Source organism: Ostrea edulis, chromosome 5 (assembly GCF_947568905.1).
Source record: "Ostrea edulis chromosome 5, xbOstEdul1.1, whole genome shotgun sequence".
Lineage (NCBI taxonomy): Eukaryota > Metazoa > Mollusca > Bivalvia > Ostreida > Ostreidae > Ostrea > Ostrea edulis.
The window spans coordinates 42,610,558-42,635,173 of NC_079168.1; the positions used below are offsets into that span (position 1 = coordinate 42,610,558).

Below are 24,616 nucleotides of genomic sequence, written 5' to 3' on the forward strand. Positions count from 1 at the left end.
TTATCTTGTGACCTTGGAGTTTAACCCAAATTTCAAAACTTGAATCTTGCTTACTACTTTTGAATGGTGTGTGATAAAGATCTCATATTTCATGTCTTCATTCCTTGTGACAAGGCCTTTCTATTTGTATCAAAGTTTTTAACCTTGTGACCTTGAAGTTTGGCCGACTTTTAAGAAAAGGTATTCTAGGCAATATCTCTGAACTATTTTGTATGTATTCTTTGGGACAAGACCTTTCATTTGTTTCTTTGTTACTTTTGGGGGAATAGTGTTTCACAAACACATCCGGTCAAATTGATATGCAAGCATCCTCATGTAGGGAGGATTAAAGATTGTTCATACCATGAGCCCAGGTTCAAGGTGAGATCACAAGAGCAGATGGGCATGATTGAGAATTTAAAATGTTTTACATGGGTAAATGCTCAGGTTAGCAATCTGGTCCACGGGCCTCTTGTTCTACCATTAGTAGTTTTGTCATTTATTGTTAACTTGAGGCCATGTATCCTCGAGGACTGTCATGGGATAATACTTTTGATATTGGCAGATATAAACGAGTGCGAGATGTTTCAGAACGTGTGTGAAGGAGGGGGTCTGTGTGTGAACACTCGTGGATCATTCAGGTGTAACTGTCCTCCAGGTCTGATTTTGGACTCCACTGGGAGGCGATGTATAGGTAAGGCTGTTGAGCAAAGAGGAATTGTATAAACAGGAGACTAACCTTAAAGAAAAATAGTTGTTTTCAAAACTGTGAACAAGGTAATTATAAAGGACTTTGGTACATATAGTATCGCATTTTGTTTTTTCACAGCCTTCTTGTGCCACTTAATGTATGTTTACATGATGTTGTTAACAAAATATTCATGAAGATGTGTTAACTAATGATTATGATGTAATTATAACTGGGCCCACTGAGTACCTACACTTAATGTATGTCACTAATATTTTATTTTACATGATGTTGTTAACAAAATATTCATGAAGATGTGTTAACTAATGCTTATGATGTAATTATAACTGGGCCCATTGAATACCTACACTTTGGAATATTAGTATCTTAGTGTGTATGAAATGCTTTATGATAGATAAAAGAGAAGGCAGCTGTTACTTGAAGTACTATAAGGGGTCCTGTGAACACCCTGTAGTGGGGAGGTACTCGAGGGGGACGTGTTGTTGCTCTCTAGGGAAAGCTTGGGGGCCAAGCTGCTCTGCCTGTCCTCGTCGAGATTCAGGTCAGTACAAAAATTATATTGAATTCACATTCATAACAGCATATCAATTTGTTATATGCCTTCTTTTGACAGGCCATACTATGGTGCGGTCTTTCCCCATCTATCTGAGTTTGTCTATCTGTCTGTTAGTGTTTTTATAACATTCACTGTGAGGCCTGGGATTATCATAATAAAATACTGTTTAGATTTAAATTAAATCATGGAGGGAGTCGGCAAGATTCCAGATCCGTAAGAGCAAGCCTATTTACTGAGGTGAAGCCAAGGGGAATGGGTTTGCTCAAGGGGAACTTTAATCTTTCTGACTCTCTGGAATCTTTCTGACTCTCTCGAAGATGTACTTTAACAATTTTATTTTACCGATAGGAACATTAAAACCAGGATAAAACAATGTTTAAAATGTGGATCCTCAGGACCTAATTACCATGATTGTTATCGTTTGCTGTCGTAAACTGGTTCTTGTATGGGGACCAATTAACTTGTGATGTAATTTCATAATGAATATTCTTGATTCCATTCGAAATATATCAGAACTAAGAGAAGAAGAAACTGCTAAGTGTTTTCGAATAGGTATGTATCGGTTCAACTGATACATGGAACTGACACACCTTTTTTGCAGGGAATCATTCATTTTACATCGATTTACAGGGAATCGGCAAAATATGTCAATTTACATTTATATAGTGTGAAATCAGTAGAGGTATGATCAATACATGAAGTTCAACTAAAAAAGGTCTTATAGGAAATAACACATTGAACTGTGGTGTGTGTTTTAACTATTGAAATTGTTAATTTACAGATGAATTCAAACAGCTCTGTGATACAACAAAACAGCCAGGTATGATGTGTACATTTCAGCATTGTTTTTATCTTTACGTTAATTAAGGGTATTCTCTCATTAATTCCTCTAATATTTTACATGTAACTGACTTGACATATTTTGTAGACATCAATGAATGCGTGGAGTTTCCAGACATTTGTAAAGACGGAATATGTGGCAACACGGTAGGGAGCTTCACCTGTAAGTGTAACCAGGGTTACACTCTGGATGAAACAGGAACTGTGTGTTTGGGTAAGTAGAAATAGTACCAACCTAACACCAAAGTGAACCTACAAAGCAGACTGGGTGTACATGTGCCTGAGTTCTATATTTTTCTAGCATAATGTTCGTAAAAATTATGAAGGCGGAGGACCATTTCTCAATGGACAAGTAGGAATTATGTTTTTGCTTTATGAGGCACATCATGCTGTTCTGAATTTGAATTTGCCCGTGTCTCAAAATGGCTGTTAAATTCCCGTACTGTATTAAGCAATAATGGAAGGTCTATGAATTTTCCTTCCCAAATTTGTTTTTTTAATTTCAACTGGACATGAATGCTCACTGGATTGAAAGAGATGGTTGGCAGTTGATATTCATCGACCAAAAAATTGGGGCACGGGGAATTGTCAGTTTGTGGGGAAATGCTGATGGGAGGAACAAGGTACTGTTTGTTCAAATCAGACTCACCTGATAAATTTTGACTGTTCTCTGCAGATAGGTCCTGGTTGGGAAGTGTCGTGATGTCTAGTGTCAACCCCCCCAAACGCATTTACAACAGCGGACATTGTAGATCATGGCCTGCCACACTGTTTGTTCTCCGTCTCCCTCATCTCCTAGCTGGGGATACGAAATTTTGATCTCTCTCCACCCTTGAGTGGCTGGTCACTTTATTATAAATTGGTGGCATGATTTTCTTGTAGAGAAAAGGGTGGATTGAAGCTCGATTGCATAGAAAATTTCAGCTGCTTTTAAAGCTGCGTCTGCTGTTTTGTAAGCAGAAGAGAAAATCGATAGCTAAAGATAAGTTGTACCATGGATGCTTTGATTATGCATCATACTGGTTATGCCAAGTCAATACTGTAAAATACCCTAGAATCTTCGGTCAATTAAGCTAGATTATTTGATATTGTATTCAAATAATCTCCAATGTTTCAAGTTTATTTCTATAAACAGCTAATGAATCTTCGAATCGAAGATCCAACGGGAGGCAGTTCCACAGAGTTGATGAGGATGCATCGAACCGTCTTTCACCATACAGTTTAGTACGAAGGTGTGGTTTTAGAAGGGATAAGGAATCCTCAGACTGAAGTTTTCGCTGAGGATGGTACACTCTATTAAACTAGTTCCTGGATGTATGCTAGAGCTAATCCATGTAGAGCCTTGAAAGTATACATTCAACAGGATTTTTTCTATTTGTTCGATATCTCACAGGTAACCAGTGAAGCGATATGAGAATTGGTGTAATATGCTCCCTAGTAGCAGTGTTTTGAATTTTCTGTAACTTCTGCAAGGATGTTGAATTAACATTATAAAGAAGTGCATTTCCATATTAAATCAAGATGGGATGTAATCAGTGATCTAACAAGTGTCCTGCATGCATCTTCCGTTATAAGAGATCTAATTCTACCGATACTACGAAGTTGGAAATAACATGATGTAGTCAATGCACTTATTTGACATTTTATGCTAAGTGTGCTGTCAAAAAACATCCAAAGATTTTTGACACATGCATATTATGTGAGACAGACAGGGGTATATATATTGATGAGTTACAGATCGAGTTTGAGTTTTGTTCCAGTTAGTTGATTTTTGTTGGAGTTTTACCCCATAAATGTAGAAGAATTACTGTTATGACCAGTTTTCCAGTTTATTTTTCTAAATCCCTTGAGATATTCAACTAATGTTTTGTTTGCAGATACATATTGTTAAGTTACAGATTAAGTTTGAGGTTTGTTCCAGTTCGTTGATTTTTGATGGAGTTGTGCCCCTTTAATGTAGAAAAATTACTGTTATGACCATTTTTCCGGACTATCTTTGTAAATGCCTTGAGATGTTAAACTGATTTTTTGTATGGAAATGTATATTGATGAGTTACAGATCATTTGTGAGTGTGGTTCCAGTTTGTTGATTTTTGATGGAGTTGTGCCCCTTTAATGTAGAAAACTTACTGTTACGACCAGTTTTCCGGACATTTTTTCTAAACACTTGAGATATTGAACTGATTTTTTGTATGCAGGTATGTATTGATGAGTTACAGATCAAATTTGAGTTTTGTTCCGGTTCATAGATTTTTGATGGAGTTGTGCCTCTTTTATAAAAAGTATGTATTTATTTTATGGCTGTTAAAACATATAAAGGATTGTTGCTATAGTTCTTCATTGTACTAAATGCGTGTAACATACAATCTGAATACTGCATTCAATGCTATACTTTGATGGATTTCCTACATTTGACTTTACTGTCTTGCCGAATGAAATGGCTTAATACATACCAAAGCTTACTGAAGATAATTGGAATTGGAAGTACGAGAAATGGAAGGTTAAAATTGAAAGGGAATATGATTGACTATGAAGACTGGAGGCAGAGTAAGCCCAGGTATCAGACCCAGGGTTTGCTTTAGGTCAGGTTGAGTCTGGTCAGCAGTAACTCTACTAGACGGATCTAAAAGATATCACTCCTTATTAGTCCCCTACCAACAAAGTCGAAGGGAACTTTATAGGTTTGCACTCTGTCCGTCAGTCCATCTGTCTGTCCCTCAGTCCAGCAAATCAGTTTTCTGCACTTTTTTCTCTGTTGCAGATATTTATTTAAAATTTGGTACATTGCTTTGCCATAACAAGTTACAGATCAGTCTTTGTAGTCTTCATTTGTACCAGAATGGAAGTTGATTTCCAACCATTCCTATCCTGGTTCCCCAATTTTTCCCTTTACCATGACCTACTTAATGAAGTTTGAATATTGTTGCAGTCTAATAATTTTTGTAACCAGTAGGGGACTATGTATTGCTATGCAATACTCTTGGAATGCTTGTTTTAATCAAATATGAAATCAATATTTAGAAACTGATTTGGGTATGATAATTGTAGATATCAATGAATGCAAGATCTCCTTTGGTATATGCAGCAATGGTACATGTATCAACACTCCTGGTATGTTTCGCTGTGAGTGTGACAAAGGCTTCAGGCCAGTCATGATGGATCAGATGTGTATGGGTAAGTCTTCTGTGGTGCTGACTTTTATCGAGCAGTGATAAATTACCGTGCCACAGCACAGTTATGTTTATATTTTTACTGTACTAGAATATAATGTAATACCATATAAGTGGAATTTTTAGCGAGACACAAATTTAGCGATTTTGCCATAAAAATGGATATATACTTAGCAAGAGCTAATTTTTGCGACTTTATAATTCCAAGAAAGATAACTATTACCTATGATGCAGAATAAATTGTTAGCAATATTCAATTTTGGTGATCTCAGCACTCTTGCTAATAATGCCAAAATTAATTCATTGCTAAAAAAAATCTGCTTATACGAAAGTTGAATTCTTGAGTTCTTGTCACTGAGCTACTGTTGTAACATATTGTCTTCTTGATAACATGAATTTTAACCTTATCATAATGCATTTATTTGTTGTAGACATCAATGAGTGTGAAGAATTGCCTGCCGCTTGCAAAGGAGGACTGTGCCTTAATCTCCCAGGGACTTTCCTATGTGAATGTCCAGAGGGACTGATCCTGTCTCCCGATGGACAGTCCTGTCAAGGTTTGTGGCTTGAAAATCGTTGCTACTTTTTAAAAATGTGTTGTTGTTTTTTTCAGGTGAGCTTTTCTGATCAAAATTTGTGAGTTGTGTGGTGTCTCTGTGTATAAACTTTTCACATTTTCAACTTTTCACAAGAACCACTAAACTAATATGCCACCAAGCATTATTGGTTCAAGGGGATTCAAGTAAGTGTGAAGGACCACACCCTCTTCCAAGGGGAATATTATAAAGAAATAATTGAAATAGGGTCATAGTGTAAAAAAAGAAAGTATTCAATGTATAATGATCATATTTCTTATCTAATAAATGAATGGTGTGATTTTTATAATCATGGTATCATTTTGAAGGGTTTATCAAATAAAAATATTCCACCAAAAGAATTTACAAAATATTGATTACTGCTTGATTTATTTCAATCACCTTGAATTTTTACATTGAAGTCTATAAGAAGAGCATGTTTTATTAAAAATAATTTTGAAAGAAATTGTATTTTCATACAAATCTCTTGGTAAAAAGTTACATTAACTTTCTCTAATAATAATATGAAATAAAATTAATTATTTACCTCATATATCTTTAGATTTTTCTTATTTTATCAAGGACAGATAACTCTTCCAAACAAATTCAAGATCAAAAAGATCAGCTTTTAATCATTTACCAGTCTGTGAATTTGATTTACTTCACTTCATCATTACTTAATGATAAACATTTAACTTTATTTAAATTATTCAAAATTGTTCAATCTCCTTTCATACCTCAATACAGGATATTGGAACTATGAAATTTTGGAACTCTTTAAGAAAAAGAATTTAAGTTATGAAAATTATGCATCACTTGGGCAACTCTTGTATATAAATTAGTGATGGCTAAAGGCGATTTATTTTTGATACAAAAATATCTGCCTGATTTGAAGATTATTTTTCAGAATGTCACAAGCGAATATCCTAGTACCACTAGCATGAGTTTCTAATGTTTGATAGTGGAATGCAACCCCTAAACAAGAGTTGTCAGAAGATAATACCTTACTGGGAAGCATGACTCTACTTAACCTATCCTCTTTAGTTCAAGGGGTTAAAGTCTTTGAGAAATAAGTCAAAGTCCAAGGTCACTAGGCCAAAAGTTTTGATACCATAACAAAGGCCTGGTCATGAGGCATCTAAATATGAAATATCAAGACCTTATCCCCCTTGGTTCAAAAGATATAGTTAAAGTTTTTGAAAAGTAGGTCTAAGTTCAATGCAAAGGTCATTTGATCAAATTACTTGGTACTAAAACAAAGGTCTCTCTATGAGGCATCTTTATATAAAATTTCAAAGCCCTATCCCCATTGGTTCAAACAATGCAACCCCGATTAAAGTTTTTAAAAAGTAAGTCAAACTCCACAGTAAAGGTCACTAGATTAAACAGTCTTGGTAACAAAAGAAAGAGTCTCTTTATGAGACATCTTTATGTGAAATATCAATCCCTATCCCTCTTTGGTTCAAAAGATATAGTCCAGGTTAATGTTTTTGTAAAGTAGGTCAAAATTCAATGTCACTAGGTCAACTGACTTGATGCTAACAGAAAGGTTCACGGGGCATACATGTGAGAAATATCAAAACCCTATCCCCTTGGTTCAAAAGATATAGCTATAAGGTTAAAGTTTTTAAAAAGTAGGTCAATGTCCATAGTAAAGGTCACTAGGTCAAACATCTTGGTACCAAATGAAGAGTCTGGTCCTGAGGCATTGATATGTGAAATATCAATGCCTTATTCCCCTTGGTTCAAAAGATACAGCCCAGGTTAAAGTTTGTGAGAAGTAGGCCAAAGTGCAAAATGAGGGTCACATGTCTTGGTACCAAAAAAAAAGGTCTCTTGATGATCTATATTCGAAATATCAAAACTATATCCTCCTTGGTTCAAAACATATAGGACAGGTTAAAGTTTTTATAAAGTAAGTCCATAGTAAAGGTCACTAGGTCAAAAGTCTTGGTACCACAAGAAAGGTCTCTTCATGAGGTGTCTATATGTGCAGTATCAAAACCCTATCCCCCTAGGTTCAAAAGATATAGTAAAGTTTTTAAAAATAGGTCAAAGTCCATAGTAAAGGTCACTAGGTCAGAAGTCATTGTACCACATTCTAGAAAGGTTTCGTCATGAGGCATCTATATGCTTTACATCAAAACCCTATCCCCCTTTGTTCCCCTTCTTAACATGTGATATACATTAATTATTATAACATACAATGTTTGCTATTTTTATATGTAAAGAGATTTATTAACTGGTCACTTTTAATAGTTATAGCGAATAAAAGTGGAAATGCAAGGTTGAAACAATGAACATTCAACTCTTGTACTGAATAAATGCAGCCTTCCGCTCTATGATTTTGGGACTTGGGCGAAACTACTTTTCTTGCTAACCAAGAATTTTCAGACATATTTCATTGCAACATTTCTCTCCATTTGTCTACCCTTCCACTTTCAAAACTCTGAACTCACTATATCTTATACTTATATATGTTTCTTTAATAAAAAAAAAGTTAACACAGAAACCAAAATCTCGTTGGACATATTAAATATTTTAAAACCATGGAAGAATTGCAGACCAAAAAATGGTTCCAATATTTCGTATTACAATATCATTTACATGTAAAGCACACTAGTAACCAAAAAAATAACAAGAGGGCAATGGGCCACATTGCTCACCCGAGTCATCTTGGCCCTGCTGTTGTTCAAGGTCATAAGTCGAATACCGAAGCAAATAGAACTTATATACAAAATATGAAAGCCCTATCTTAAATAGTTCAAAAGATATTAAATAGGTCAGGTTTTTTAAAGTAGGTCAAGCTCCAAAGTCAAAAGATCAAACACCATTGTGTCACAAGGTCTTGCTATAAAGAATTTATCCACCAAATATAAAAGCTCTACTTAAAATAGTTCCTGATAGTTCTGATTTATGATAGATGCGTTTTGTAGACATTGTTAAATAGTTCCCGATAGTTCTGATTTATGATAGATGCGTTTTGTAGACATTGACGAGTGTGGTGACAGCAGCAGTTTGTGTAGTAATGGTGTTTGTGAGAACTACCTTGGAGGATACCAGTGTCGTTGTCTGGAGGGATATGCCCCAAACCTCCAGCACACCTCATGTATAGGTAAATATTGTAGACTGCTTGCTGTTTCTTTCCAAGAATGAAGATCTTAAAATAAATTTTTACAGGCCCTGAAGTAGCAGTATTCTTTTTGTTTCTTACACAGTTTGTTCAGAATGCTGCACACTTTTTAGCTCACCTGAGCCGAAGGCTCAAGTGGGCTTTTCTGATCTAAATTTGTCCATTGTCTGTTGGCGTCGTAAACTTTTCACGTTTTCATCTTCTTCCCAAGAACCACTGATCCAATTATAACCAAACTTGGCCAAAAGCATTCTTGGGTAAAGGGCTTTCAAGTTTGTTCAAATAAAGGGTCATACCCCCTTCAAAGGGGAGATAATTACAAAATTGCAAAAATAGGGTGGGGTCATTTAAAAATCTTCTTCTCAAGAACCACTGGGCCAGAGGAGCTGCAATTTTCATGAAAGCTTCCTGACATAGTGCAGATTCAAGTTTGTTCAAATCATGGCCCCCGGGGGTAGGTTGGGGCCACAATAGGGGATCAAAGTTTTACATAGAAATATATAGGGGAAATCTTAAAAAATCTTCTTCTCAAGAACCAATGAGGCAGAAGAGCTGAAATTTTTATGAAAGCTTCCTGCAGATTCAAGTTTGTTAAAATCATGGCCCCCGGGGGTAGATTGGGGCCACAATAGGGGATCAGAGTTTTACTCGAGAATAAATAGAGAAAATATTTAAAAATCATCTTCTCAAGAACCAATGAGCCAGAAGCGTTGAGATTTACTTGAAAGCTTTCAGACATAGTGCAGATTCAAGTTTGTTCAAATCATTGCCCCCAGGGGTAGGTTGGGGCCACAATAGGGGATCAAAGTTTTACATGAAAATAAATAGAGAAATTTTTTAAAAATCATCTTCTCAAAAACCAATGAGCCAGAAGAGCTGAGATTTACATGAAAGCTTCCTGATATAGTGCAGATTCAGTTTGTAAAAATCATGGCCTCCAGGGGTAGGTTGGGGCCACAATACAGACTAAGGTTTTAGATGGAAAGTCTTCAGATATGGGCCAAGGAACTCAGGTGAGCGATGTGGCCCATGGGCCTCTTGTTTTCTGTTTGTCTCTTGTTCAAAAGGCACGCCTAGCACCCTCTTCAGCATTTAATGGACTAGCTACTTTAATTGCACATTCAAAATTGAATTTTAAGGGGCTAATGACAGTGAAATTCAGATTGATGATGTTTCAGACTGTGTGCATTATTGTCTGATCTTAAATCCTAGATTTCTTTGAGTCTTTCCCTGACCGATCAGATTCAATGCATTAAATGCATGTTTAGTTGTTGTAATTTTCAGACATTGATGAATGTGCCTCAGGAAATGGAGGCTGCCAGTCACTGTGCTTCAACAAACCTGGGACTTTTTCATGTGGATGTGAGACGGGCTATGTTTTGATGTCAAACCAAAGATCCTGTCAAGGTAAAAGAAAAAAAATCAACTTTCACGGTGTCGATCAGTCATGTGGTAACATGATATTCGTGTGTGGTGTCATATTTGGAATATCAATGATTAATTTTAAACATCCAGTGTGACTTTGTACTTCTATTCTACACATTTTCAGATATAAATGAGTGTAAGGAAACAAAAGACATTTGCAGTGGAGGGTCCTGCAGCAATCTGCCTGGTTCACACCGCTGTACTTGTGTTGGAGGCCTGATTCCCTCTGTTGATGGCAAGCAGTGTCTCGGTAAGTATTAAATGTTTGTCTTCAACAGTATTGTATACTATGATAAGAACTGACATTTAGTATCTGTAAGAAGATATGCCAGAAATACTTTCTCATAATGAATGTAGTATTAAAGCTAACATTTTGTAGATGTAAATGAATGCCTGGTGAATACCAACATCTGTCTTCAGGGAGCCTGTCACAATACTCATGGGTCTTATGAGTGTATCTGTGAGCCAGGGTTTTCTGTCAAACCTGATTCTAGAAATCCAGCCTGTACAGGTAAGTGTACCAAAGGGGTATACTGTTATTGTGTTCTACTAACAAAGTTTGGGAACACATTGGTTTTTATACCCCCTGAACAAAGTTCCGGGGGGGAGGGGGGGGGGATATAGGAATCACTCTGTCTGTCTGCAGATTTGTGTCCGGGCCATAACTTCTTTGTTCTTTGACTTAGGCATACCATATTTGGCACACATGTGGATCACCATGAGGCGATGTGTCGAGTACCTTCATGACCTCTATATGACCTTGACCCTAGACCTCAAGGTCAAAATTAAAGGGTTTTTTTACAATGGATTCGTTTCCGAGCCATAACTTTGTTCTTTGACATACGCATACCATATTTTACACATGAGTGTATCACCATGAGACAATGTGTCATGTACCTTCATGACCTGCATATGACCTTGACCTCAAGGTCAAAATTATAGGTTTTTACAGTGGATTTGTGTCATGGCCATGACTTCTTTGACATAGGCATACCATATTTGACACATGAATGTATCATCATGAGACGATGTGTCGGGTAGCTTCATGACCTCTATATGACCTTGAACTTTGACCTCAAGATCAAAATTGATTATAGGGTTTTGACAGTCATACCATAAGACATGGGTGTATCACCATGAGACTTATGTGTCATGTACAGTTATGACCTCTTTATGACCTTGACCGATGATCTCAAGGTCAAATTATAGATTTATGCCATGGATTTGTGTTCGGACTATATCTTCCATTTTCTTCTACAAAGGCAGACCCTATTTTTACACTCAGGAAAGAGGTAATTTATACCTATTAACAACACCCTTTGGGAGATTGGGGTAAGCGGGGGGTATTCTTAGTGAGCATTGCTCACAGTACCTCTTGTTCTGTTTCTTATTATTGTGTTCCCCTAATGAAATTTGGGAACACATTGGTTTTACTCTATTTCTTATTATTGTGTTCCCCTAACAAAGTTTGGGGGGTAAGCATACCCTGTCAACTGGTCACACCTGCCATGAGCCCTATATCTTAATCAGGGAAATGGAGTAATCCGTAGTTAAAAAAAATCAGTGTGTAAAGAACAGCCTAACAATTAATATGAAACATACCAAACAGCATTTGACCCAATGACAGGTTATATTGGTAAACTAGATCATTATAACGCCCGTAGAATTTGCAAAATGCTGTTTTTAAAGGAGACTGTTAAAACCCCTGTAACAACAACTTGTTTGTAATTGATCATATGCAGAACAAGGTGATAATGGAATATTGCTACATAAATATGGGAAGTTGACGAAGTTGACAGTGCAACATTCTAGACACAGGTAAAAACAGTCTTAGCATTATTTTTCTCTGTCTGATGTACATAGTAAATTTCTATGCCAACAGATGATGATGAATGTGCCACTAAAGAAGCTAATTGTGATCAGAATGCTAAGTGTATCAACACCATGGGCTCCTACAAATGTGATTGTGTACCGGGCTATTCGGGTGATGGTTACACCTGCAGAGGTTTGTCTTTTACATGTACTAAATTATAAAACACAATTACCATATCTCAATTTAGGAAATAATATCTTTTCACAGTCAGTTTTAAATCACACTACAAAATAGGATACTGTCATTCATTATGTAATATTTACATTTGCAATGTTTTGGCCTTCATAATTACCAACTGTAATAATGGCCTTATCCTCATGAATGCAATGCAGTTGTGAACAATGTGCGTATGAATCTTGCTAAATATAGATTTAATGAATATGAATTCTGACCGAAATGAAGGTAAGTGTAAATATACATGCATGTAAAAAATGAATTTCATTTTTGAAAATACAATGTACATGAGGGTATGAACTGCAGAGATTCCTGTCAGCACACGTTTCATGAAGTAGGCTGGTGTGAAACGTCACAGTTTATACACTCTTGTATTTTCAAAAATGAAATTTATTTCTTAATTGACACAGGTTCTGTCCATTTCAGACAGTAATGAATGCACACGTGATAATGGTGGCTGTTCCCTTGATGCCAACTGTGTCAATTTACCCGGAAGCTTCAAGTGTGTTTGTGAAGACGGATTCAAAGGAGATGGTTATAGCTGTAGTGGTGAGAGAGAAAACAGTAGCCATCAAAAAGTGCTTTTTTTATGAATCTTTTCAATAGAAGGAAGATCATTGTAATATAACCTGTACACTGAACAGACTTGATGAAAATAGAAAACTATATTTGGTATTTAGATGCGGATGAGTGTTTCCTAAATCCTTACCTTTGTCAAAATGGCAATTGTATCAATTTACCTGGGAGTTATCGATGTGAATGTGACATGGGTTTCTCGCCAACACCAGATGGGAAGACCTGCCAAGGTCAGTTTCTGGTTCTACAGGTTGCTTTTTGGTACAGTACATAGAGTAGATCAAAATGATGTTTATCCTATTTAGATACCTCCAATTCTGTTCCATGTAGATTAAAACTGCATGAAATCTTATGGTGTCTGTTCTGGAATAAGGCATTATGTTTCAAAATTTTAGCTCACCTGAGCTGAAAGCTCAACTGAACATTTCTAATCACCTTTTGTCTGTCATCTGTCCGTAAACTTTTCACATTTTCATCTTCTTCTTCAGAACAATTTGGCCAATTTCAATGAAACTTGGTACAAATCATCCTTGGGTGAAGGGGATTTAAGTTCAAATGAAGAGCTATGCCCTCTTTAAAGGGGAGATAATCACTAAAAAAAATCTGTACAATTTTTCATTTGGTGCAGATTTTAAGGTACAGGCATGACAGTGTGAATGGGGTTGAAAAAGTCTGCACATATCACATGTATGTGTAATATATAGATTCTTTTTGACAAGACCTTGTATTACAATTGTGTGTGATTTTGTGACCTTGACCTACTTTTTAGAAAATGTGACGTAATCAGTATCTTATTATTGAACTTATTAAACTATTTTAGATAGAGCTTTCATATTTTGTATATAAATTCGTTATGGCAAGATCTTGTTATGCCTTAATTGGTGTTTCACCTAGTGACCTTGACCATAAAGTTTGACTTACTTTTAATAAAATCTTACCTATTTAATATCTCCTGAACTACTTTAGATAATTTGTATTTTGTATAGATTTTTTATGGCAAAGTCTTTCATTTCATACCATGACCTTATGGCCTTGGTCTGATCCAGAACAGCAAGATCATGTTAGTCATATTCCAGTTATGTTGTGTTCCTTTAGGGCTAGGTTGGGGCCACAATATGGGGTCATAATTTTTCATGGGAATAAAGATTGCTAAAAAAAAATCTTTTGAAAATCACAACAGCTAACAATGGCATGGCCAAGGTGACTCAGGTGAGCAATTTGGCCCTTGTGACTCTTGTTTTTTTTTTCATAGTGACTAAAATTTGTATCTGATGAATGTAGCAACTTCTCTGATTTCTGTAGATATTGATGAATGTAGCTATTTCTCTGATTTCTGTAGATATTGATGAATGTTGCTATTTCTCTGATTTCTGTAGATATTGATGAACGTAGCTACTTCTCTGATTTTTGTAGATATTGATGAATGCAGCTACTTCAGTAACCTTTGTATTAATGGCGAGTGTGAAAACACATTGGGAATGTTCCGATGTCGATGTAACCCGGGATTTAAACAAGATGCTACAGGGGGAAACTGTACAGGTAAATTGTTAACGTACAAAGATCATGTCTAAAAAACCATTAAGTTGCTGTATAAATCATTTCATGATTGAATGCAGATAGTTCAGTTATAACAGTATCATTCTGCTGATTTGCTCCTGTTTGTAGACATAAATGAGTGTGAGAACCATGACAACTGCCTGTATGGGACATGTGTGAACCTCCCCGGGAGCTATGTTTGTCAGTGTCCCCCAGACAAAGTACTCAATCCTACAGGGACAGCCTGTGTCGGTAAGTACATCAGTAGATACAAACCATGTGTCAGTAAGTACATCAGTAGATACAACCCAGTTTTCATTAAGTACATCAGTAGATACAACCCATGTGACAGTAAGTACATCAGTAGATACGACCCACGTGTCAGTAAGTACATCAGTCAGTAGATACAACCCATGTGACAGTAAGTACATCAGTAGATACAACCCACATGTCAGTAAGTACATCAGTAGATACAACCCAGTTTTCATTAAGTACATCAGTAGATACAACCCATGTGACAGTAAGTACATCAGTAGATACGACCCACGTGTCAGTAAGTACATCAGTCAGTAGATACAACCCATGTGACAGTAAGTACATCAGTAGATACAACCCACATGTCAGTAAGTACATCAGTAGATACAACTCACGTGACAGTGACCTTTTATATGGAACAGGTTACATACAGACTCAGTGTGTAGTGGTAAGGACACCATTAGATGCATGCTGTTGATTAGACAGTGACCATTTATATAGGATAGGTCACATTCATTGGTACTGGTGATATCCTGAGATAGACCTAAGATACTGAGCTTGCCCTGATCGATCTTGATGTCGGATTTTTACTTTAAAAATGCAAAGTATGAAACAACAGAAATTAAATATATACAATCTATAGACCCTCTTTTCTTTCTGTTGAATGATTTTTGATGGTTATATCCCTAAAAAAAAAAATATAGAGATCATATTTTTATTATATATATATTTTTACAGTGTATCTCTTATGAATTAAATTATAAAACACAACATGTATTTGTACAGTGCAATCCTGTTATCATGTTTTTCATTTTTTTTCCCCGATAAGATAGTAATACCGGGGATAACACAATAAATGTTGCAAGTGAAATCCAATAAAAACATCACTCAGAAAACGCGTATTCTCCATAATTTAGAGGGGGGGGGGGGGGGGATATTTCTTCTTTCTGTTTCCTTGTTTCAATGTGATTAGTGGTCAGGTTAAACATGGATCTTCTTAGCAAACTCTTTGATTTAGATCATTGTTCAACAACTCAGTGAATGTATGGACAAGGCTTACAAACATTGGACATGACTACTACAGGTTTGAATTAAGGTTAGTATAGTTTTTTTTTAAACTTTCAGACAAGAGGCGTGGTTTTTGTTACCTGGAGGTAGGGAGCAGAGGAACCTGTCAGAATGTTATTGGTACCAATGTTTACAAGGCCAGCTGCTGTTGTTCCTTTGGCCAGGGCTGGGGGGAGGTGACAGGGCTGTGTGAAGCATGTCCCCAAAATCAAACAGGTAAAATGGAACTTGTTTTAGAATATCAAGGTTTAAATTAAGTATTCATTGGCATGCATCTGTAGAGAATGAATATTATAATAATTATTTTCATATCGATAGCTGAATACCAAAGGCTTTGCCCTGGCGACCCTGGATTAAGGCCTGACGAAGTGACAGGAATTCCCATTGGTTAGTCTGTCTTAGTTTTCTGAAATTTTGTCTTTGAACACTTAACAGCAAAATTGTTTATGTGAATTGTAACTTGTGCAGACATAGACGAATGTCAGGAGATAGACGGGCTGTGTGAAGGGGGAGAATGTCAGAATACATTTGGAAGCTTCATTTGTGTCTGCCCAAAGGGTCATCGGCTGATCAACTACAGATGTGTAGGTATGAAATACCATCTTATCACTGTTGCATTTACTTAATATCCAGTTATACATATATAGTTCAGTAATCTGTGTTTAATGGTTGTTACCCGTAGATATTGATGAATGCAGGGAGAATGGGTCTCTGTGTGGAGCAGGTTCCTGTCTGAACACCAAGGGTAGCTACAAATGTACTTGTCCAGATGGCTATGTCCTCATGAAAGGAGAGACAGAATGCATGGGTAAGCTTTGTGTATCAAAAGAATTCATCTCTCAGAAATAGTGGAAAGAGAGTTAAATTGATAAAGCGGTGAGAAAATTAACATATGGAGTGATAATTTTTTAGCTCAAGTGAACTTTTCTACTGGTAATTGAAATTTAACCAGTGTATATATGTTATTAATCATTGTCATTGTTGCTGTTAACTTTTTGAGCTGAAAGCTCAAGTGAACTTTTCTGATCACTTGACAACTGTCTGTCCCTCAGTCCATCTGTAAACTTTTTAGCTCACCTGAGCTAAAAGCTCAAGTGAGTTTTTCTGATCGCCTGTTGTCCTCCATCTGCCTGTCCATCCGTCTGTCTGTAAACTTTTCACATTTTCAACTTTTTCTCCAGAAAGACGACCAATTTCAACCAAACTCCTTGGGTGAAGGGCTTTCAAGTTTGTTCAAATGAAGGTCCATTCCCTCTTCAAAGGTTAAATAATCACAAAAATGCCAAAATAGGGTGGGGTCATTTAAAAATCTTCTCAAGAACCATTAGGCCAGAAGAGCTGAAATTTACGTGAAAGCTTCCTGACATAGTGCATATTGAAGATTGTTAAAACCATGACCCCCGTTGGTAGGTTGGGGCCACAATAGGTGATCAAAGTTTTACATGCAAAGATATAGGTAAAATCTTTGAAAATCTTCTCAAGAACCATTGGGCCGGGAAAGTACTAATTTACATGAAAGCTTCCTTACATAGTGCAGATTCAAGTTTGTTAAAATCATGCTCCCCCGGTGGTAGAATGGGGCCACAATAGGAGATCACAGTTTTACATACAAATACAGTGTATATAGAAAAAAATCTTAAAAAGTCTTTTTCTCAAGAACAACTGGGCCAAAAGAGTTTACATTTACATGAAAGCTTCCTGACAGTGCACATTCGAGTTTGTTAAAATCATGGCCCCTCCGGTGGTAGATTGGGGTCACAATAGGGATCAAAGTTTTACATGTGAATATGTAGGGAAAACTCTTTCAATATTGGCCATGATAACTCAGGTGAGTGATGTAGCCCATGGGCCTTTTATTCACCCATCGTTAGACTGGATGTATTATGTTATGGTGCTGTCCGTGCGTCTGGCTGGCTAGCTGTTCGTCCGTCCGAGGTCTTGTTTTCTGGACTTATTTCCGTAACGGGTGTATATACGGCTTTGAAAGGACAAAGTACGGTTTTGGTCAAAATCTGCCCTGTCCTGGAAACTCACAAAAATGCTAAATCTGGTACTTGAGAATGTGCCATTTATGAATATGACCATTGTTATCCTTTATCTTCAATAACAGCTCTAATATATTCAACGGAAAACCCCATATCAAATTGGCGACGTCGCTCACTTTGACGTTAATTTTGACATTATACTTAAACGAAAGCTCTTCCCAAAAGTTATATATATGTATAGTCAAGCAATGATTTGTGACGTTCGGCATTGTAGGAAAAAAAATTGTACTACACATAAGAGTATCAACTTTCAAAATATATTGAAATTATTGGTTTTGTTTTGATACTGAATTTGATGATAATGAAAGTAAAATCTGGAATGCCGCACAACGGCAAAAACAACGTTGCGATTAACTGTGTGAAGCTAAAACGGAGCAAATGTATAATGTTTAGACCATCAGATGAATGAAATAATTATAGAATCATATCTTACAGCTATATAGTTCTATTGTCTCTCTCAAAATTTCGTTTGTATGAAGGAATTTTAAAAAGATTTATTTCTGTTTACATTTTCATTAACTGTGTAACTGTTTCGTGCATTCGGAAGATAAATGGCGATAAAATTAAAGTGTCTCTCATTTAAATCACTGAATGTTATACGAAGTTCGTAGCGTCATCTATGTAATTTATCATGAAATGGAGCACACTGGAATTCCATCCTGACTTTTATTTGATTGATATGAGCGATATTCCTTGAACTTTGAGAATATCAAAATAGTAGATTCGATTTTAGCTTATAAAGCACAATATACCGTATTAAAGTTTACACTACAAAATTTTAGGAATGCATAAGATACATAGATTCTAACAATAAAATTAATCTGTTTGCGCTTATAAGATTATAATTCCAATGTTATTTATTACAATTATTTTGATTGGACAAAAATAAAGCTGAACAAGAGTTTATACAGAACGCAATGTATTCATACACGCCTGAAAACAAATAACATAGCGGTGAAACTATTCATTTTTTTGCAATTGTTAATAAATTGAATGAATTGAAATTATAAGATTCAAATATTCTTTTTGAAGAATTTATAGATGTGTAAACTCCGGACATTTCACTCACAAACTTAACATAATAGTGCTTCGCTCTTTTATTTAGTTTGTGAGTAAACTGATGTCCGGAGTTTACACATCGATAAATTCTTCAAAAAGAATGTTTAATCCTATAGTAATTCATTCACAATCTTACATGTATCTGCTTGGTATTTGGAATGAAACATCGTATTTTACTGGTTATATATATATATTCACCAAAAACGGCAATATTTAATGAAAAACAAGAACACACGAAGAACATTTGAAGAACATTTATATACGTGTACAGTACCCGCAACGTTATTCTTGACATGATAAACGATAGAACACGATACACGCACGATAGGATAGGATACACGCACGATACGATAGGATACACGCACGATACGATAGGATACACGATAAACCTGATAAACGATCTTCACGATAGACCTGATAAACGCAAAACACGATAAACGATCTTCACGATAAACGGAAAACCTGATAGAAATGTTGTAAATTTAGAAACGGTTTAGACGGAACGAAATTTTGATACCTACAACATAATTACATTATGTTTACATTATGTTGATAATAATATTGAAGGATTTCAATGTTCATTATATACCTACATTACGGACAAAGCAGATTTCTTGTTTCCCGCGTTCTCGCGATGGGAAAAAATCTAACGCGGTAATCTATAGGTAACTCAGGAAAACCGCGTTCTCATCGCGGGATGACTATCAGCTACCTGTCCCCGTCGCGGTAACATTTGTTTAAAACATTGATCGGTTTTGTACCATATAATTTCTTTAATCCACGGTTGTACGTTTTGTTTTTTTTTAATGCCATCACAGCTAAAATTTAAAAAAAATAATAAAATATATACGGCATTGAATTCATTATTTGATATCTATATGAATTTTATCAGCCAATGATTCTAAAACGTATATTGTCACCTAATGTTTAATATATAGATTATACAGGGAATTAACTAAATGTAATATAATGTAGTGATATCATGCTTCAGTAGCTCTCTTATGCTAATGTATATTACCTTGAGTATGAAATAAAACCAAGTAATATTGTGCGTGTAGCGAGGAGGGGGTTATTTTGCATCAAGCTCTAAGTTCACGGCTCATTCAACATCTCAAGTTATTTTCATAACGACCGCTTTAAAAAAATCAACCGCACTACACCTGTTAGATATTTTTACACTATGATTGATAATTGATAGTCATAAGTAATTGGAACATATTTATTTGAATTGATATTTTGTTAACAGAACATAAATATACTGTTTAAAAAACATAAACAAAACCCGGCTTGTTTTAAATTCGCAATTTTGAAACGCTTAGTGTGTAAAAAAAAATTCAAATAATCATCAAAACCAACATAAAGTTCCAGTATCTACACGTACGAGTATTGGTACATGTGTACATGTACAAGGTATATAAAAAAAAAACCCACAACGATGACAGCGGAATCGTGCCCAGTTGAGCAGAATTTTGGGGGATGCAACACCCTTGCACCCTTTTAAAACTTAATCTTCTAAATGTGTGAAATACAATGTCCCTGAGAATGTTAGCTGTCAAAACACGGGTGATACACAAAATCAGATATAAGGACGCGCACAAGTTCAGCAGTTGCTATATAAGTAGCATACACGTGGAAAAAAAAATCGGAAGAAAAAGAACCATTATTAAAATATACATGTATGTGATAAACAATGTAATTTACTGATTTTTCCTTTCAAATCGGAACTCCCTATTTTTCTGTTAGTGTTAATTACAAATAACTGTTTCTAGACAAACAAATGTTTGTGAACTTCAGAAGGAGCTTTCAGATTTACTGTGCTCGGTTTACTGTCCTACTTTCCAGACTACTTAGAATTAAATTGTGATAAATTTTCACTCTCTCTCTGGACAGACAAATAGCTCTTCTTCTGCCTTAAAATCGACAACTTTATGTTCTCCTTCAAATATACCGTCTTTCCTCAATTCCTAAAAATAGCTTCTTTAACAAAACGAATAAAGGTTTCGGAAAGTATCGTACTTTTTCATTAGATTTTATATACGATCCCGATAGTTTCCGAAGCTACACGATAAACGATTTTCACGATAAACGGAAAACCTGATACACGCAAAACACGATACACGATAGACCTGATAAACGCAAAACACGATAGAAAACGGAAAACCTGATACACGATACGATAGGATACACGCACGATACGATAGGATACATGCACGATACGATAGGATACACGCACGATAGAGCACGATAGGAATGTCAAGAATAACGTTGCGGGTACTGTATGTACACACGCAAACACAGATCTCTCTCTCTCGATCTCTCTCTCTCTCTCGCACACAGCAACACATACCTCCTCCCTCCGTCTCGCTCACAAACATCTTATCTCATACACAGTCACACACGCTCTCAACCTCCGTCGCATATTCACTTTCTCACACGCACTCTCTCTATCTCTCAAACACACGCATGCGCGCGCGCATTCACCCCCAGACTAGATATAGCACACCCTCGCCTTCTCTCACTCTTCCACATCATTGTCATTTCCATCACTGTCTGAACCGTCAATGACGTCATGGATGTCCGATGCGTCTTCAAGTGATGTTGTCCAGTTCCTTACCCCCTTCAGTGACTCCTGATGCCGTCCAAAAGATAAATACCATATAACGCTGGTGATATGGCCGCACATTCCTACAACTCTTGTGCCAGCTTTGCATTTGCAATACCAACCATCAATATCTCCCTCGGTGTCAGTGATCCAACATTTGTACTGTTTAGCTGATATATGGCGACTTTGGATCTTGGCGCACACCATTCCTTGAATTTCGTCACTTATAAGGATTTCAAATCCACCGTCTACGTCCATGTGCTCATGAGTGTAGGTCTTAACCATGCGAAGTTGTTACACTCCCAGAGTTAGCTGACGCAATTCAGTGTCGTTGTACTTTGGAAATTCTGGAGTAACATTCTCTGAATCCACTTTTGTTCAATTAAACCGTCGTCTGTCAAGCCCTTCATTTTCCACACGTTCCTGTAAAACACAGCAACATTCGACAATTCATAAGCAAAATAAAACTGAGGTTTCTTAATTTAAAAAATATATAAACATATACGTACAATGTATCTTTCAGAATTTTCACACTGGATATGGTATGGATATTGATGTATGTATATATTAACCTGCAGTGTATTTAATCTCTGTGAAAGGTAAACCATTTTCGCTGCAATTTCTTGGTCCTCCTCTGATGACACGCTAAGTGGTGGTCTATACTTATTGCAAAGAGCTGCTACAATTCTCACATAATCACCGATGAATGGAATTTGCGAGTTTGGCAAGGTTTTTGCCAAATACTGCCACTGCTTAATGCGCCCATTAGCTGCTTCAACAATCCACCTGACCTGGAAAGACAAATAAAACGTTACGCATACAGTAAAACATTTTTTTCATTATTTCATATACCTTGTATTTCATATCTAAAGCTGAAATGTGATTATGACATAAAGGAGCACAATCAGCTCGTATTTATTGAGAATATGAAAAGCATTAAGTACCTTTGTCACAACTCTTGACTTGTTAGAATCAAGCGTGGGCAGCTGTTTGTCTCCTCGTGTCATGAATGCTGGCATTTCCATCCTTATTCCAAGATCTTCCAGAACATCCTGAGCATCCCTAAATCCGCGATCAACAACAAACACATCGTCTTCTTGCAACCAGTTCCGAAGTTCTTCAGCATTATGGCAAATCATGTGTTTCAGGATGTTAGCATCATTATTTTTGGAGTCGGCAAGATAGGGTCCAAGGACCGATACGATGTATCCACTTGTAGTAACAACCATCATTGGTTTAATAAGGGGTCGGTGCTTATGCATACTGTAGGACCGCCGCGCAAATGCGAAATTGGAACTTTTTTGAATGTAAACTTACGTTCCATCCAATACTAAGATCGCAGGGTTTGAGGTGATGTTATCACTCAGAAGATCTCTTGCCAGTTGACGGGTGTGGTTTTCAATGACCTCCTCACGTGTAATGTGTTGAAATCCCAGGTTGTATGGAACGAAGTCTCTTATAAGAGCTGTCCTAGCAGATACAATAGCCCGTCGTACCTGCAAAATTTAACACCTGTGAAAATTTCTTGTCCCTTTTTAAGTATATCAATGTTGGTTTGATATGAATTTATACAATTTTCATAAGAATTATATACATAAAACGCTTACTTGAGATTTGGTCATCTGAAATAGAACAGCCAGCATTTTGTTGGAAAGCGCTGATCGAAGCTTCATTAACAGGATGCCTATACAGGTCCTCTTGCTCCGATTTCTAGATGAGTTGATACTGGCAACTGATGAGCCAATGTCATGGAATTCAAGACAAGAAAACCTGTGCATCCAGAATTTTTCCTTCTGCTTTCTGGATGCACAGGTTGAGGTCATTTGAACCGCATGGTATCAACAAACATACTGACTTCACCAGGATGAATACGGGCTAAACCCTTACTAGATTTTAAGCTTCATCTAGACCTACTCGTCTGATCATGTCCCAAACAGTGGTACTATGACCATTTTTGAACACACATTTTTTCCCCCCTCTTTTCAATTCTGTTTACAATCGGTCCACCTTTTTTAATAATTTTTTTTTTTTTTTTTTTTTTTTTGAACTTCATAACCGATTGCTTACATGTAAAACCCATTTATCAGTTTCCGTGATTCTATGTTTTTCTTACACATCTACCCTAGACATGATCAGTACGGGAATGTCTGATGTTGATTCAATTTCCTGGGCTGCCTATTCTTTGTTTTTGTTTGGAGTTGGTCCATTTTGTTAACTTATTCAAACTTGTTGTTTACATTATCTTTCTCTCAAACTTTGTTCATCTCTTACTTCATTTACATAGCTTATTTTCATTTATTTATTTATTATTTTTTTTTTTTTTTTGTATTTGTTACTTACTATTATCTTTTATAAATTATGCATGGTTAAAATAGAATCTCTCTGGGTACGAGTTAGCTTTACTATTTGTCTACGTAATTGGGTTAACTCGTTCCACTTGAGATTAATTAAGTTTATTGTTTTTCTTTTCGGACATTTTGGATCAGCTCTTTGGACGAATAAGGCATGTCCTAATTCGCTCCACTTTTAACATTGATTGGCAAGCCTAAAGACCAAAAACATGTAGTCTGCATTGTAAATACGTTTGTAGATTAGTGTAGTTGTAGTTCTAGATGTATTTATATGTAGTTTTTGTTATTATGCTCTGTTGATATTGACCACATTATGTATACATGTTTTCGTTTGTCCTGAAGAAGGGACGGGTCGTCCCGAAAATTTGACAATCTCGTTGTTCGTGTCATTGGTCATTTTAGTGCTTTGTATATATATATATATATATATATATATATATATATATATATGTATATATTTATACTGTATGTAGTTATATGTATATATATATTTATGATAATAGGAAAAAAAATGAAAAATGTTTCAAAGGTACAGTAAAATAGAAAAGGGAAAAAAAAAGAAGAGAAAAAAACCCTCGCATACGGGTTTCGAACCCGCGCCTACAGAGGTGAGATGCTATGTGTTGTAGAGCGCTACGCTCTAACCACTCGGCCACGGAGGCCTCTATCTACGTAATGAATTATATGTAC

At 36.2% G+C, this 24,616-nt stretch overlaps 1 protein-coding gene across 1 annotated transcript in view; it reads left to right on the forward strand.

Annotated features, from left to right (window-relative positions):
* The window catches only part of LOC125652346 (fibrillin-2-like), a 143,288-nt gene that overhangs the window by 68,471 nt on the left and 50,201 nt on the right, over nt 1-24,616 (forward strand). The window contains exons 20-38 of the mRNA XM_048881492.2: nt 545-673; nt 1,083-1,229; nt 2,026-2,064; nt 2,173-2,298; nt 5,133-5,258; nt 5,686-5,811; nt 8,819-8,944; nt 10,247-10,369; nt 10,512-10,637; nt 10,767-10,898; nt 12,270-12,392; nt 12,861-12,983; nt 13,115-13,240; nt 14,424-14,549; nt 14,676-14,798; nt 15,927-16,085; nt 16,188-16,256; nt 16,338-16,457; nt 16,552-16,677. Of these exons, the coding sequence (XP_048737449.2) occupies nt 545-673; nt 1,083-1,229; nt 2,026-2,064; nt 2,173-2,298; nt 5,133-5,258; nt 5,686-5,811; nt 8,819-8,944; nt 10,247-10,369; nt 10,512-10,637; nt 10,767-10,898; nt 12,270-12,392; nt 12,861-12,983; nt 13,115-13,240; nt 14,424-14,549; nt 14,676-14,798; nt 15,927-16,085; nt 16,188-16,256; nt 16,338-16,457; nt 16,552-16,677 (2,295 nt within the window). The remainder of the gene's footprint in view (nt 1-544; nt 674-1,082; nt 1,230-2,025; nt 2,065-2,172; nt 2,299-5,132; nt 5,259-5,685; nt 5,812-8,818; nt 8,945-10,246; nt 10,370-10,511; nt 10,638-10,766; nt 10,899-12,269; nt 12,393-12,860; nt 12,984-13,114; nt 13,241-14,423; nt 14,550-14,675; nt 14,799-15,926; nt 16,086-16,187; nt 16,257-16,337; nt 16,458-16,551; nt 16,678-24,616) is intronic.